Source organism: Orycteropus afer, unplaced genomic scaffold (genome assembly GCF_000298275.1).
Source record: "Orycteropus afer afer isolate SDZICR_OR568_19922 unplaced genomic scaffold, OryAfe1.0 scaffold00031, whole genome shotgun sequence".
Classification (NCBI taxonomy): Eukaryota; Metazoa; Chordata; class Mammalia; order Tubulidentata; family Orycteropodidae; genus Orycteropus; species Orycteropus afer.
The window spans coordinates 5,911,928-5,929,364 of record NW_006921618.1 but is presented as its reverse complement, the minus strand read 5'-3'; the positions used below and the strand labels follow the sequence as shown (position 1 = coordinate 5,929,364).

At 36.8% G+C, this 17,437-nt stretch overlaps 1 protein-coding gene across 1 annotated transcript in view; it reads left to right on the top strand.

Moving 5' to 3' along the window:
• EIF4G3 (eukaryotic translation initiation factor 4 gamma 3) overlaps nt 1–17,437 on the top strand; it is a 425,124-nt gene that overhangs the window by 328,446 nt on the left and 79,241 nt on the right. The window contains exons 16-17 of the mRNA XM_007935664.2: nt 1,673–1,870; nt 16,754–16,900. Coding sequence (XP_007933855.1) covers nt 1,673–1,870; nt 16,754–16,900 — 345 coding nt within the window. The remainder of the gene's footprint in view (nt 1–1,672; nt 1,871–16,753; nt 16,901–17,437) is intronic.

The following is a 17,437-nucleotide window of genomic DNA, read 5'->3' as shown; positions in this document are numbered from 1 at the left end:
TCGGTTCAAACTGCCAGTCTTTTGGTTAGCAACCAAATGCCTCAACCAGTGCACCACCACCACCACCTTTATACAGTAAATAGATATAGCAAATCCAGTAGAGTATTATTAAACTTATTTTTAGGGCCGATATCACTTCCTTTCTCTTGAGCCATTTTCTAAATATGGAGCAACTTGCTCTATTCTCTCTGTATTGGTGTTTTTATTATTTTTCTCTGCATAGGTATACCTCATATTAACCTGTTGCTTCTGTCAGTTGCTGTTTCTATCCATTTTATCAAAACATTGGCTTAATGTTAACTTCACTTCAGAGTATTTTTTCACTCTGGCTTCTGATCCTATTACTGTATTAAAATAACAGTATGAATGACCAGCAAGGTTCTTATTCTTACTGTATTGTAAAATTTTATCTTCTCCTTGAAGCAGTTGTAGAAAATTACTGCTTTATGACATGCCTGGAATCCTCCCATATATACTACTATGGTTGGTCCATTCACTCACTACTGAATCCTTGCCTTCATCTCTCTTCGTTCTCCAGATTTCTGCTGCTACCTTCTGATTCATCTACCTGAAAGACTGATTTTATCTGTTCTCTCCTTCCTAGCTTTTTAACCTAGCATTCAAGACCTCATTTTCTCTCACTCCTGACACTAGTTCTCTGATCTTTCTAGCTTATTCTCTAGGTTCCCAAAATAGAAAATCCTCAAAGATAACCCCAAAGGTTTGCTTACATGTTTTTCAAGATCCATCCTTATATGCTTATATATTACATTTCTGTCATCTCCCAAAAATTCCCTTGTGCCACTTTGTACTCATTCTCTCTCCCCATATGCCAGGCCCTGGCCATCACTGATCTTGTCACTGTCCCTGTAATTTTGCAGGTGGGCCCCACATAGTTTAGGGCAAGCTTAAAGTGCAGACAGCCTGGAAGGCAGGTCCCACACAGTTAGGGGCAGGCTGAAAGGGCAGCCAGGAAGTGAGCAGAGTGGTTAGGAACAGCTAAGGAAGATGAACTTGTCTGTCTGTCTGTCTGCCTGAGGTGGCTTGCATGTTGCTATGAGGCTGGAGGGGAGCTCTGGTCGAGTAGCGCCTGAGGCACTTGACTGCTAACCAGAAGGCTGGCAGTTCAAATCCACCAGCCACTTCTTGGAAGGAAGATGGGGCAATCTACTTCCGTAGTGATACTGCCTCGGAAACCCAAGGAGGGGTCGCTCTGAGTCGGGTCCGACTCGACAGCACATAACAACAACAACATGAGGCTGGAGGCTATGCCACTAGTGTTACAAATGCCAGCAGGGTTACCCATGGTGTACAAGTTTCAGCAGAGCTTCTAAACTAAGACAGACTTGGAAGTAGGAAGAGGCCATATTCATAGTTTTAAAGCTTTTGCTATACATTGCCTCATTGTCCTTAGAAATATACCAGATGATGCTCCTACCAGTGAAATTTAAGAATGCCTATGTCCTAGAATTCTCATTAGTCATGCAAAGAGATAGTACGATTTTCGACTAATTGTTAAATATAGATGGGTTTACTTATTTCTGTGACTATTCCACAGTGATTTTTAATAACTTAAGAAATTGAACTTATAAAACAAAATATTTCTTTTCACACAAAGACTCGTACTGTCACAGTTACTATAATGTTCCTGTCTTTTTTCTGGTCCATCTAGGAACTTTTCAGAAAAGTTCGAAGTATCTTAAATAAATTGACACCACAGATGTTTAACCAGCTGATGAAGCAAGTATCAGGACTTACTGTTGACACAGAGGAGCGGCTGAAAGGAGTCATTGACCTGGTCTTTGAGAAGGCTATTGACGAACCCAGTTTCTCTGTGGCTTACGCAAACATGTGTCGATGTCTAGTAACGGTAAGAAGAGAGGAAGGAGTAAAACCAGAAATCTCCAAGAGGTATATTCTCCCCTCATTACACATTCTTCCCAGAAGTGTTATTGGGGCAACGTAAAGGGGAGAATATATTTGTAACACTTACTAATATATCCTTGTATGTGAATAGAATCTTGCTTTATTGGAATGTATACTTCCCTCTGGAGAGCATATGGTATCTAGACTGAAATATAGGGTTCATCAGAAGTGAAGAAGATTGAGGAAGGTTTAAATTCCTATTGTGAAATTGTTATCGTGAGCAACCAATTTTTCCTGGGGCAACATCTTATAAAGATAAGGCAAATGCTTACTTCACATTTAATTAAATTCATAATTGAAAAACATGTTAATTTTAATTCCAGACTTTGTGAAAATGGAAGGATAGTTGTCTCACAATCCAAAAGGTTTGAAAACTGATCATTTCATTTCTAAGAAACCATTAGATTTCTTTCTCCCGCCCTTTTCCACAGCTATTTAATCTTCACTGCTCATCACATCTAGGGCGAGATAGAATTGGAGACCAAAGAACTTCTGATTGGTATTCATTATCCTCCTCTGTTCTACAGTCATGAAACTGCCTTGTACTATCTGTATTTTTCCTTCCTGTTACTGTTATCAAGGTGCTTGTGTCTGAAATGTGTGTTTTTCTTTATATTTGGGTTTTTTCTAAAGTGTTACAACTCATTGTCGTTGTGCCTCACTTCTTAGAAACAAGCTATGAAAACTCAAAATTCTATCATTCTGCCAATATTTATTGAGTACCTATGTTAAAGGGAGGTAAGTCTGTTGGGGAGTGGAAATGTCATCTTCTGTTTTTAAGGAATTCAAAATTCATATTGAGAAATAACAGCGTTTACAAGGAAAAAACAATCAATTATAAAATATTCTCTGATAATACAGTATGTTGACAACTAAATAAATGGTTTAGACCAAAAGTCAAGTTAAAGGAAAAAAAATCACTATGTTGGTGGGAGAGAGGGAAACATTTATGAAGCTGGTAGAGTTTGAGTTAGACCTGGAAGGGTGGGGAATATCTTAGGTACAAGAGAAGGAAGAGGGTGTTCTGCACAGGTTCAAGGCTGGGGCCAGCAACGATGGTATAATGTAATGGTTACAAACGTTGGTTTTGGAGTCTCACAGTTCTAGGTTTAAAATTTAAATTTAAATTACTGTTTTGCCACATGCTAACTTTGTACTGCCTCGGAAACCCCAGAAGGGGTCGCTATGAGTGGGGTCTGACTTGACGGCACATAACAACAACAACAACTTTATCACATTAGAAGACTTACATAAACTGTAAGCCTCATTTTAATCTATGTTGTTGTTATGTGCCATCAAGTCAGACCCGACTCATAGTGACCCCTCCTTGGATATCCGATGTGGTATCACTACGGAAGTAGATTGCCCAGCCTTCCAAGGAGTGGCTGGTGGATATTTTAATCTATAAGATAAGATTAATTCATACAACTTAAGGTTATTGTTTCCAGCTTTCACATTCTAATCACCAGTAGTTATCAGTGCATCTTCATTGTATGTTTGATCAATTTCAGACTGCAAAAGTTGGTAAAAAAATCTTCAGTTTTTTTATCTGTGGCATTAGTGGTTGGTGCATACATTGGACATGTTATCAGAACGGACTAGTGTCTGAAGAAGGACATCATGCTTGGTAAAATTGAGGTCAGCAAATAAACAGGAAGACTCTTAGAGGGATGAATTGACACAGTGGCTGCAACAATAGGCACAAACAGAACAATGACTGTGAGGGTGGTACAAGACCAGGCAGTGCCTTCTTCTGTTGTACATGGGATCACTGTGAATGAAAACCGACACATCGGCATCTAACAACAAGGTTATTGTATGGATAAAATAAATTATATTAAATTGTGTGTGTAAAGCTCCTAGCTTAGTACTTAGCCTGTAATAACCCTGAATAAATTGAAACTATGTTGATGGTGGAAAAGATTCTAAGACCCAATTGTGAAGGTTTTGAAATGCTGATTGTAGAATGAGGTTGACTGTAATAACCAAAACTTCTATCCGACACCTGCTAGGTTTCAGTGTGGGTAGATGCTTTATATACGTTATTTGTAATGGTTATTGTAACTCTGAAAGGTGCTATTTGAACCACTTTATTGAATCAGAAACTGAGGCTTTGAAAAGATAAATAACTTGTTTAAGGTCATGAGTAAGTGGCAGTGCTAGAGTACAAATCCAAGATTGATCAATCATTTGCACTTTACTCGCTGTGATGTTGCCTTGTAAAATACCTTAATTATCTAAAGGAAAACTAATTTTCTGTCTTATGCCCCTTAGCTTTATTGTGGCAGCCATGACATCTTGTCATCACATATTAGAGTTAGGCCTACATCCCTTACTTCTAGTTCACACCTTAATGCTTTCTCCCAATTTTCAGATTTTCACAATAGGCAGTAAAGAGTTGTGGATATTTTTAATAGAGGTGTGTCGTAGATGAAAATTGCCTTTGACAAGGTCTTTCAGTAGTATAAATCAGATTGGAATAGAATGAGATTATAGGCAAGCCAGCTACTTTTGAAACTTGTGTTCTGATCTATGCTTATTTAGTAATATTTACAAAACTTTACTGGATTATTTTAAATTACCAAATAACCTGTTGGAACAATAAACAATTTAGAGATACACTCAGAAAATGTTAAGACTTTCTGCTTAAGCCCCAGCCAGCCAAACTCTGCCTCCCCCCAAGGCAATTAATATGAATAGTTTAGATGCATCCTTCTACAGTTTGCTCTATAATCATAAAAGCATGCACACACACAAACATAAAAAAATTGAGGAGACTATCTTCATGAACTTAGAATAAGGAAGAAGTTCTTCTGCAAAACTGAAAATAATCCACAAAGGAAAAAATTACATACATATACACACACACACATGTATATATATATATGTGTGTGCTGCAAATATATCTATAAGTACAGTAGAGCATACAGAGGGCAAAGCTGTGAAAACTTCTGGGCTATAACCATCCACCTTTAGAGAATGAATCACTGGGCCTGGAATCTCAAGACCATCATCTTGAGTTATCAAGGTCAGTTGGCTTAACATAGTCCTCAAAGACAGCGTTCTACATCCTGCTTTGGTGAGTAGGAATTGGGTTTTTCAAAGCTTGGGAGTGGCCATCAGTGCAACTATTGGTTCAACTTGTGCACAACAAAGAAGAGTGAAGAAAACCAAAATGCAAGGAAACAGTTAGTCCAGAGGACTAATGGACCACTTGAACCCCAGGCTCCATGACTGTGAGACCAGAAGAAATAGATGGTACCTAGGTGCTCTGAAAGGGGTCACAATAATCAAAAAAACAAACTCACTGCTGTTGAGTTGGATCCAACTCATAGCAACCCCTCCTTGGGTTTCTGAGGCAGTATCTCTTTGGAAGTAGATTGCCCAACCTGCCTTCTGAAGAGTGGCTGATGGGTTTGAACCGCCAGCCTTCTGGTTAGCAGTCAGATACTTTAAAGCACTAACAAAACTCAAAATCATAAAAACGACCAGACTACCTGGTCTGAGAGAAACTGGTAGAACTTCTGAGACTCTGGCTGTTAGCTACCCTTCAAGCCTGAGCCGAACTAACTGCCTGGCTCAACTTTCACCCAAATGATAGGTCTATAAGGTGAACAGTAATACCAGGGAAGTAGACACTCATTAGAACAATCAACTGTATGAGATCAAAAGGGCAGCATTTCCCTGGTGATAAAGCTCAGAAGGAAAGAAGGATGAAGGGAAATGGTAAACACAGGGAAAAGGTAGAAGGAGTATTGTTACATTGTGGTTATTGCAGTGATTGTCACAAAACAAACTCTGTGAATTATTAAATGGAAAACCAATTTGCTTTGTAAACTGTCACCCAAATCACAATCTAAAAAAAAAAAAAAAGGAAATCAATAAAAAACAGCCCAATTAAAAAATGGGCAATTCATAACAATAAAAATGAATCGACTGATAAACTCATGAGAAGACATTCAGTGTTACTCATTATTAAGGAAATGACAAGATAAGCCATAGTTCTATACAATTCATACCCACTGGATTAAAGAAAGAAAGAAACCAACCATAAAGATGAATACTACTACTACCACTTTGGAAAGTAATTGAACAGTATTGTTGAAAATGCTTATATACTTACTCAGCAATTTGATTTCTTGGTATATACCCCCAGAGAAATTCCTAGACACCCAGGGAATCATATATAAAAATATTTACTCATATATTGGTTTTAACAATAGGAAACAACTGGAATATACCTTAAAAGAACAGTAGGAAGAGTTTACCACAATTAATTGGATAAGTTGAGTAATAATATATGTATAGCAGTTAAGATTAATGAGGTAGTGCAAAATATATCAGCATAGGTCCACCTTAAAAACAATATTGCATAATATATGGTTTAATAATGTATTGTAATATGCAAAATATTACTGAGTACATATAAAATAAAACATACACATTTATATGGAAATAAACATCAGGTAAGGGAGAGAAGGAAATGGGATTAAGAGAAAGTATACAGAGGTCAATAGTAGAGCTGATGGTACTGGCAGGTAATTCAGACTATTCCTCCATGGAAGACAGTTAGGAAAGCTGGTTATATTATTAAAAAAAAAAAGTCTTATAAAACTAAAAAGAATTACTGAGGCTAAGGTCCTAAAAAAGTGGAACTCAAAGAAGAGAGACATTTGATGATGCTTGTCTTGTGGATACTGCTGAATCTGGAAAAGGCTTAAACTAAAAAGTCTTGAACAACTTGGTTTTTTTTTTTTTTTTTGAACAACTTGGTTTTCATAGATTTGCTGGACTAGGAAGTGGGACCAGGGCTCCCCAGAAAAAGTGACAGAAGATGTTCTAGTTAACTCTCCTATTCTTTAGGTTGGGATCCCAAAACACCACATACTTAGGATAGGGATAAAACACAAATAGATCTCTCACAGGTATTGTCTTAACATCAAATTATCTCAGTATTTTAATTTGCATTATAGTGATTTCAGGTTGCTGGTGTCCCCTATGTACCTGCAATAAGAAGCAGAAATCCTTATTAGAGACACAGTACTAGACTTTAAATTATTTCTATGAACAGTTTTTCAGATGAAATCTCTAATACACAATTAGAAATAATCAGGCACACAAGGAAAAAAGGCATTGTGAATGAGAACCAAAGAAGCAACAAACAAAAATATCTCAAAGAGGCTCCAAATGCTGGCTTTATCAGGTACAAACTTTAAAATGACTACACATGCTATGTTTAAGGTGTTAAAGATAAAATTGAAAAGTCCAACAAAATTCTGAAAAGAATGAAGTAGGAATTCTAGAACTGAGTATTATAATAAATGAAATTAAACTTAATGGTTGGGTTTAACAGCAGGTCAGACACAGCTGAAGAAAAGAATTTTGAACTAGAAAAATAAGTCCATAGAAAACGGCCACCATGGAAGCCAGAGAGACCAAAAAATGAAAAATGCAAAAGAAAGGGGAATATTCCGTAAGAAGGTGTAACTTTCCTTTAATCAGAGTCCCAGGACGAGGATGGAGAAGAACAATAGTTGAAGAGAAGAGATAATGGCTGAAAAATTTTTCACAACTGCTGAGACATTAAAGCCACAGATACAGAAGATGCTGTACAATCTTTGAGCATCAATTTAAAAAAGAAAGAGTGAAAAAGTAAACAAGTTATATAAAAATGAAGCTATTAAAAACAAAAAGATGAAAAATAGCCGGAGCGTGGAAAAGTGTACTAAAAAGAACATTCATTAGCCTAAAGATTCCTTAATCACTACAAAGGAATAAATTGGTAAATTGGGCTAAATAAAATTAACACTTATTAATCAAAAGGTGTTATTAAGGAAGTGGAAATGCAGTTAAATATCACAAGAGACTATCCAAATGACCAGCAGAAAATGACAGGACACTGGTAAATGTGCTACATTTACCAGGTGTTCTTATGGATGTGAAGAAAGAGCTGAGAACTCTCATAGACTGCTAGTGGAAATGGAAATTGCCAATAGCCACAATGGAAAACAGCATTATCTACTAGCAGTTATGCTTCCAGAAGGTTGGGCGGTCTACTTCCATAGTGATACCACCTCAGAAACCCAAGGAAGGGTCACAATGAGTCAGGTCCTACTCAACGGCACATAACAACAACATAACCAGCATTTCCACTCTTAAGTATATACCCAACAGAAAAAAATGTCTTAATGTGCCAAGAAACCTATAGAAAAAATTTTCATAGCATTTTTCATAATAGACAAAAAGTAGAATGGATAAGTAGGTTGTGACATGTTCATACAAGGATGATGAGCCAGAACTATAGCTGTATGTACATGAATGAGTCTCAGAAGAATAAGCTTGCGCAAAATAACCCAGACCTAAAGAATAAATACTATGTGATTTATTTGTCTAACGTCAAAAAATCAAACAAGATTAAACTATGTTGTTTGGAGATACATGCCTAGGTGGTAAAATAAAGAAAAGCAAGGAAGTGATATATACAAATATACAGGATAGAGGGGTTTACTTTGGGGACTAGGAGATGGTAGTGATTGGAAAGGAGGTTTCGAGTAGAGTTTCTGGCACGGTGGCAGTGTTCTGTTTCTTGACTTGGTGGTCGTTACGTGAGGTTTTGTTTTGTTTATTTAAATAAAATTTTATTTTTTTTTTAATTTAAAAAAAAAAGCCCTATTGCCATCAAATCAGTTCCAACTCATGGCAACAGGACAGGGTAGAACTGTCGTGTCGGGTTTCCAAGGCTGTAATCTTTATGAAAACAGACTGCCACATTTTTCTCTTGTGGAGCAACCTTTTGGTTAGCACCCAAGTGCTTCAGCCACTGCATTAGCAGGGCTCTCTTAACATGACTTTATTTTGTCATAATCCATTAGCTAAAGCTGTAAAAGTTAAACAAAACTAAGCAATAGAGGAAAAAAAATTTTTTGAATACTTTGGGCTCTTGAGCTTTAATCTTAACATTTAGTTTTTTGAAAAGGAAGAAGTCTAAAACAAATACTGCAAAATAAAAGATTTGATAAAGTTGGGTGATGAATGAATGAGTATTTGGTATATTCTCTACTCTTCTGTATGCTTGAGATTTATTTAAGAAACGAAAGAGAGTTTAGCCACCTATTTCTTAAATTTGGGTAGACTCTTTGTTATGCTGGTGTTCCTTGTGAAATCAAATGAGAAGGATATAATGTGTGCAGCAGCATTCAGATCTAGACCATGGCCATTGTTTTTCTTTTTCCCTTGAGATAATTTTTAGTTGGGAAATGCTATCTCCATATAGAATGGGAGACATTGAAGACAGAGAATAAATAATTAAACCATTACCTGAAGGAGGTACACTTTTCCTGTCTATTGTACTCATTAAGTTACTAAGTAACTTCATTGTCATTATCAATATGACAGGTTAAATTCCAAGGTCTTTGGCTTGATTCATAGTCATAAGAAATGTATATAGCTTATGCCAATTTTCACAGATAGGTTAGCAGTAATGGTCATTTGAAATAATGGAATATAGTTCTAGTTAACCTCACAAATTCATGTAATGTAGATGTAATTGGAACAATAGTAAGAATAAGGAGTAGTAGGAATCATCATAGTAATGTTTTTTGAGATATATGCTAAAGTGGTTATATTTAACTCATTTAACCCTCACAACTATTCTATTATCCCTGTTTTATAAAGGAGAAAGTGAGGCACAGAGAGGGGATGCAATTTGCTCAGATTATACAGCTAGAAAGAACACTACACTAGAACCCAGACCTCATAATCAATACCCTATTCTAATTCTGCTCTGTCACAATAGGAGTGTATGGTACAAATGTGAACAACTTAACCCTGTTCTCTAACCTACACTGTCTGGATCAACCTCTTCTGGAAATGATTTTTTTATTGTGATCTGGGTGAAAGTTTACAGAACAAATTCACTTTCCACACAGCATTCACTTTCCATACAGCAGCTCACATACTCTTTGTCTCATGACATTGACTACATTTTCCCACAATGCAACAGCTCCCCTCCCACTTCTTCCTTAGTGTTACCTCTTCCCTATGTCCTTCCCTCCATACACTCCTGCCCCCTGAGCTATCTACCTGTGCGTACACAGCCCTTCTGTTCTCCAAGGATTGTTCTCTCCAAGGATTGTATCTACCTAATGTAAATGTTCAGCTCATATGCCTGTGTTTTGTTTGTCTGGAAGCCACAGGAGTGGGTTCAGTTCCACACTTAAAGGGCAGCTAGGGGCCATAGTCTTAGTGGTTCCATCAGGCTCTATCAGACCAGCAAATCTGGTCCCTTTTTTGTTGTTGTTTTTAATGATTTTGAGTTTTGTTTCACATTGTCTTCCCTCTCCATCCAGGATCTCCTTCATAAATCCACCTCCAAGTGGTTGACAGTGGTAGCCAAGCACCATCTAGTTCTTCTGGTCTCATAGTTGTATACGCTGAGGATCTCATGGTATACCAGTCATTGGGACTAATTGTTTCCATGAATCTTTGGTTTTCTTCATTCGTCTTTGCTCTGGATGAGGAGAGACCCATGGTTGCATCTAGATGGCTGTTGTAAGCTTTTAAGATCCTAGTCACTATGCACCTAACTAGGATGTGGAACAGTGTTTTGTGTCGTATGTTCTGCCAATTGAGCTTGATGTCCTCTGCAACTATGGAAATGATTCTTTCAGAAGAAATTAGCATGGCCCAAGCAACACTCAAAATCTGCCAAGCCCTTTTTCTTTAAGGTTGGAAGATAGTCTAAATAAGGATATTACAGATTATGTGTGTATGTGTGTTTATTTATTTTAAGTAAGTATTATTTGTTAATTGTAGAACCTAAGCTCAAACAGTGGCATAGATTTCAACCAGGGGTGATTTTGGCATGCAAGGGACATTTGTCAGTATCTGGAGAGATTTTTAATTATCACTACTGACATCTAGAGGGTAGAGGCCAGAGATGCTGGTAAGTACCTAGAGTTTACAGGGCATTTCCCCATAACAAAGAGTTGTGCAACCCAAAATTTCAGTAATGACGAGGTTGAGAAACCCTGGTCGAGAGTGATTTTAAGATGTAGGAAATTCTCGGTCTTAATGTTTAGAGCAGTTTTAAAACATTTTTTCTGCCTCGGTGTTACTCACATTAATTGCACACCTGCATTTAAAACCTCTTTCATTACTTTGCAATGATTATTTTAGTGAGGGCTAAAGAATAATGTTATATTGATTGTCACTGTTCCATGAAGTCTTAAAAAAAGGTAGGCTCTTAGGAAAGGAACTCTTTGGATTTACAGAATAATTTGATATAATAGGTGTTCGCTTTCCCAAGTTGTTCTGTAAATGCCACACAAAACATATTACATACACACACACATAACCTATGTATACATAGCTACTTGCCTTCACCAAGCTCTACCAAATTAAACTTCAGAGCATATAAAGCTAAAGGGGATCATGTTGTTGTTGTTGTTGTTAGGTGCCAACGAGTCAGCTCCAACTCGTAGTGATTCTTTGTACAACAGAACGAAACACTTCCTGGACCAGTGGAATCATAAGAGGTAGTAAAATGATCCATGGCTTTGGATTATCCACTAGTTCAGCTAGGAATTATTTAGGAGGCCTGCAAGACCCCAACACAAATAGCAAAACTTTGGACTAGAATTTAGCACTTCTCTTAGGAGGGGGACAATTGAATTGAGTGGCATGTGGAGAAGAGTGGACAAGAAAAAATGTCCTTTATCTAAATCTATACTTAAATAAAATTTTTAAGGGGAATACTGGTAAATTTAAATTGCTATACTTGTGTTTTAATCATCATTTAAATGAAAATCCCTGTTTTAGAACCCTACTAGAATGTAAATTCTCTAAGGGAAGGACTTTCCTGTTTTATTCATTGCTGAATTCCCACTGCTTAGGTGGTTCCTGGCATATAATAGGTCTTCAAACACATTTTGTGATTAAGTGAATGAATGCAAGAACAACTCATGAACTTGAAAGTGACTTTTGTGGTCCAGTAGACTGCCAGCTCTTCAGGAAAGTTTTCATACTGATCTTTGATACCCTTAGCATGGCAGGCTGAATTTTTTTTTTTTTAAATATCTTTAAAAGATTGTAGGATTCAGTGTATATATCTAACTTCTTATCAAATTCAGAGTTTATTTTATGCCCTGAGACTACACCTTTTTTACAAAACCTTTGTTACTTTGTATCTCTGCTGTGGTGATCCTGCATACCTCAGCTCTAAAAAATGGCACTGAAAGTAGAATTTTGAACGTGCTCTGTCCAATTATGCCACACCCAGAACTTTTAGTGTTGTTGCTTTAAGTGCATTAAAGCAAGATGTGAAAAGAATGACAGGACTGAGAATAGTAAGAGATACTTAAGAGAATGGAAGAGACATAATTAAATATCATCAGAAATAAAGCCTGGAATTATCCATAGACTTGAATAATCAGTCTTTGGGCAATAGCAAATAGCTGGAGTCACTTGGGAGAGGAGATTGTGCAACTGGCTTGATAGAAAATCAATGCTTTGAAGAAAAGATTGATGAGAAGGAATGATTAATTCTTTCATAACTTGACTCCTTTTGAATCTTGTGGGCATCCTACAGCACTATACATACCTTCAGATGTATTTAATAGAGAGGCATTTTGATAGATGTGTTCGTAATACATGTGGAATATGTTACGTGCAGTTTTAACAGGTAGGTCACTAAGAACAAGAAATAACCACTGATAGAAGGTAGTATGTCACCATGAACCCAGGAATTGTATTTGGACAACTGCTTTACTGCTTTTCACTTCATATTTAAGAGTAAACTGTCCTGGAGAAATGAAATATTTTGCCTCAGACCAGAAGGACAAAATGGCTCCTGGGCCTTGGATTACTACTAGTATCTTCATGTTCTGAGGCAGCATTGAGACTCCTGAGCATTCTGAGCAAGGCCAGGGCTTGTCCTTCTATTTTCTAATTTCCCACTTGACTGCCATAATTAAGGGTTCTTTGTGACCCTCCTGGCTGATTACCCTTGATGATTCTCTGGGAATTTGATCTTTTTGAGGATGAGAAGAAGTATCTACTCCCAACACAAATATGTAAGCAGTACAGATCATGCTGCTTGAAGTAATTACTACTTGATGCTGACAACATTATATCCAAGATTGCTGGCTGACCTGTGTGTGGACAAGTGTCATCGCACTCATGTCACACTATTACTTTACTAATGGGTACAGATACAAAGGTAGGTGCTCTCTAGGAAATCTAGCTTACCAAGCAGACTTACTAAAATATTTTTATTCCTTCATGCTCTGAGAAAAAGAAACCACCTCCCAAACAACCCATTTGAAACACTGATATATCTTAGTTTTGATCATAGATTATTGTTAAATGAAAATTATAATTGTCTAAAGAGATATTTTTCACACTGCTGCACATCACCTTTCATTCTTGTTAACTATCCGTGATCACATTTGCAAGCATCTAGCTAGTCCACTCTATGTCCACCCTTCATGTTCTATTTCAGCTAACTAATTGCAGCAGATCACCTTACCAGTCAACATCCAGTCAATGTCATATGCAGATTTAATAATGTCATAATCCTGCTGGGATTTATCATCTCTTAAGTATAAGAAAATTACCATGGGACATCAGTCTCACAGGATATTTTCTCACTGGCCCATTTTTACAGCCCTGCCAATAACCATCCATAGAAGGCATCAGGGTCTCATGATCTTAAGAAAAAAGTCTTTAGGAGGGCTGTATGGCTAGGCATTTGTTCATTTAGAAATATATGTCACTCACTGCCATCGAGTCAATTCCGACTCCTAGCGACCCCCACTGGGTTTCCAAGACAGTAAAGTTTTACAGAAATAGATTGGCCCATCTTCCTGCCATGGAGTGGCTGGTGGGTTTGAACTGCCAAGCTTCTGGTTAGCAGTCAAATGCCTTAGGTACTGTGCCACCAGAGCTTCTTAGAAATATATATAGTACTTATAAATCTGTGGCCATTCTACTGGTTGTTCAATACTTCTGTATGAATATATCCAAAAGGCTGATGTATGATCACATTTCTCTGTGCTCTATGCATATGGTATTTCCTTTGACCATCATTTTGGGACAAACAACAGTCCTTTCTATTGCTCTTTGTGATTCTTTCCCTATTACTTAGCTAACTGCTTACATACTTTCTTTGATTTCTTTCACTCTTAATTTTTAATCATAGCCATGTCAGATACAGCTCCACATATTTAAATATAAATATATTAGTTTTGATTTTGGGATCCTTCTTAAGTGCCATCCACTATTATTTAAATGCTTTGCCTAGACTATCCCTTTCAATCCTCCCAACAATCCTAAACTATAGATGTTATCATCCGTATTTTAGAAAGAAATGGAGATTTGATGAAGCTAAGTAACTTGGCTAGAGTCACGTGGCAGAATTGGAATTCATTATCTTGAAAGCTCTTGTTTCAACAGCTATTTTATATTGTCCCTCAACCTGCGATCATTTGAAGTATCACTTCTACAGATGAGGGCAACTGAGTTGCAGTGAGTTGACTTGCTCATGTTCACATAACTGATAAGTTATCAAGCTATGATTCAAATCTGATTTTGTGATTCAGATTCCAGTGCTATTTCTATTTCAGTGTCCCAGCACACCCCAGCTACAACTTAATTGTCAGTGACAGTTATATAAATTACTTCCACCAAACACTGTTTCATAAAGCAGTCCTCCCAGATAGACACAGGTATTATGCCCTACCTTGTTTTAGATGATGAGTCTGAAATTGGAGCTAAAAAGAATTTGCTTTTGTTTATATAACAAGTAAGCAAACTTCCAAGCCTTAACCCAGCTCTTTCAATGTATATAGTATATACACAAAAGGTGTAAAAGCTGTACCCTACTATTACAAGTTGTATTTATTTTAAATATCTGGTGTTTTTTTTTTTTTTTTTTTTTCTTTTTTTGGGCTCATCTTAACTCTGGTTTCTCTCACTGGCGGTGATGTGGATTTTCATTTTGTTGCCCATTAGTCATCTCATTTTCTACACAATCTGTAATGGAGAAAACATCTCTTTTTGGCTGATTGATTGATTGATCTTAGCAATCTTAGCAATCAGTTATGCTCTTAGTGTTAATATAGATGATGCTGATGAATATGCCAAGAAGCTGGATAGAATTTTTTGGCTGAAATTAACTCATGTTGCTATGGAGAAGCAGATTGGATATAACTACTGAGTTGTAGAACGTTTGGTTTGTTCTGGAACCTGATGCCATGTTGGTGCTCTTTTATAGACCAGCCTGCTTGTGGATATACTTTTTGGTTCTATTTTGTATTTTTTAATTAGTGCACAAGTAAATGTTCTGTGAATAGAGTCTACTTTTGAGTCTTGCCTTTGAAAACCTTTGCTTCCGTGTAGTGTCTCATTCTTTGAAGGCTGATAAACTCTTGGGCACTCTTGGTAGATCTGGCTATGAAATAATCTTTTACTTTTGTTGCCAGAATTTGGCAATCAGGATTTGTTAGCTTTTCTATGATTTTCTAAAGAAGTATTTGATGACATTTTTCCCTTCCTAAGTTAATATATCCTGCAGAAAAGAAACGAGTAATGTCTTTGGTCTTTTGGTTGATGAAACTGGACTTAATGAATGGTCTTCCATAGATCATACGTTAGTGTGCCATCAGTTCAAAATATTAATGTGCACTTATTACAAAATATTGACTATTCTGTGAGTATAAATGCAATGTGTCCTGTTTTCCCATTAAGCAAAGACCATGCATACATTTCAGAACTTCGGGAGCCAATTTGTGATTTCAGAAAAACTGATTTGTCATGTTAATGCAGTATATACTCAAAATTGTGCTCGGGGAAAACTAATTTTCTCTGTGAACTTTCTCCCAAACTGCAGTGAAAGAAGAAAAATATGTGCTCAAGGTATTTTATCTGTAAAATAGAAGATTTGGGTCAGATTAAAGATTTGGGTCAGTTGGATGCTGCTACCCATTCTTGTTATATTCTACACATATTCATAAGAATGTCTCTGTGTTTGGTTACAAGTACCTTTGAATATATGATCTATTGCATTTACTAGAAAGGAATTATTGCTGAATTTGAATGGAAATCTTGTAAGCATCTTGCCTCCAAGTGACCTTTCCCGCTCTACTCTGAGTCAGTCTGTATCAAAAAAAAAAATATTCCTAAAGGGACCGTTTGTTAAGCTAAAGTTTTGGATAACTAGGTTTTTTTTTTTTTAATTAATTTTTTTTTTATTTTGGGGGATGGGAGCAGGGCACATAAGAAATAATCAGTGAATATAGTCATGATGAGTAGTAGCATTACAGCATTATGACATTCCCTTGAGGAAAAGATCTCTCTCAAAAAAATCCTCAAGTGTTCCCCTTTCTGCTTTTTATCTAGAGTAAAGATCTCACCTGTAACAGTTTTTTATGACCATGAAATTCTCCCTCGCCTTATGCCATTTCTACTTGTTTCTTTAAACCTAAGAACTTATATTGGTAGTAAGAAAAATAAAAAGTAATAAATAACCATACAGAGTTAAAAGTATGGGGTCATAGTTATAATAAAGTCACATGGATTTCAAAGTGGCATGACCATAACAGACATAGTACATTTATATGAAACGAATATATATCTTTTTTGGCTAGAATTCAAGACATATCTTGCTATTGAATTATGAAATGCCTGCAGCATTGTCTATCTCTTATAGAATGCTTCCCTGTGTTTCAGTCAACATTATTGTACACAATTTTAAAAAAATAGATACCTTGAGAAAATCTCTGAAATGTCTTTAATCTTTCTGCTTTTGCGTTTTTCCACCTGGATGCAGCTGAAAGTACCCATGGCAGACAAGCCTGGTAACACAGTGAATTTCCGGAAGCTACTTCTGAACCGTTGCCAGAAGGAGTTTGAAAAAGATAAAGCAGATGATGATGTCTTTGAGAAGAAGCAGAAAGAATTAGAGGCTGCCAGTGCTGTAAGTATGTTCACAGAAAGACAGTGCTTGTGAAACTTGATGTTACCATGTTACTTTAAGTGTTATCAGGTAGAAGTCTCATAAAGCTAGCTATAGCAATCCATATTACTTTAAGAGAAGCCTGTAGCCTCTCTTTTGTGTAGAGATACTATATTGATGTTTAGGGGAATGCTTCATTCTCTTTAGGAGAGTTGATACAGCATGTTAGAGCAACCCAACCCTTTAAGCAGGGATTTAGAACCTAGACTTCAGACATGTTGCTAAGCTCTAGAGATCTCTTCAAATGGCCACAAACTTTTAGATGTAGTTCATAGTTTCTTTTAGGTTCTCAAAGGGGATCCCTGACCCCTGTTGTTAGTTGTTTTTAAGTGCCATTGAGTTGGCTCTGACTAATAGCAACACTGTGTACAATAGAACGAAACACTGCCCAGTCCTGCGCCAGCCTTGTAATCCTTGCTACACCTGAGCCCATCGTTGTAGCCACTGTGTCAATCCATCTTGTTGAGGGCCTTCCCTTTTTTCACTCACCCTCCACTT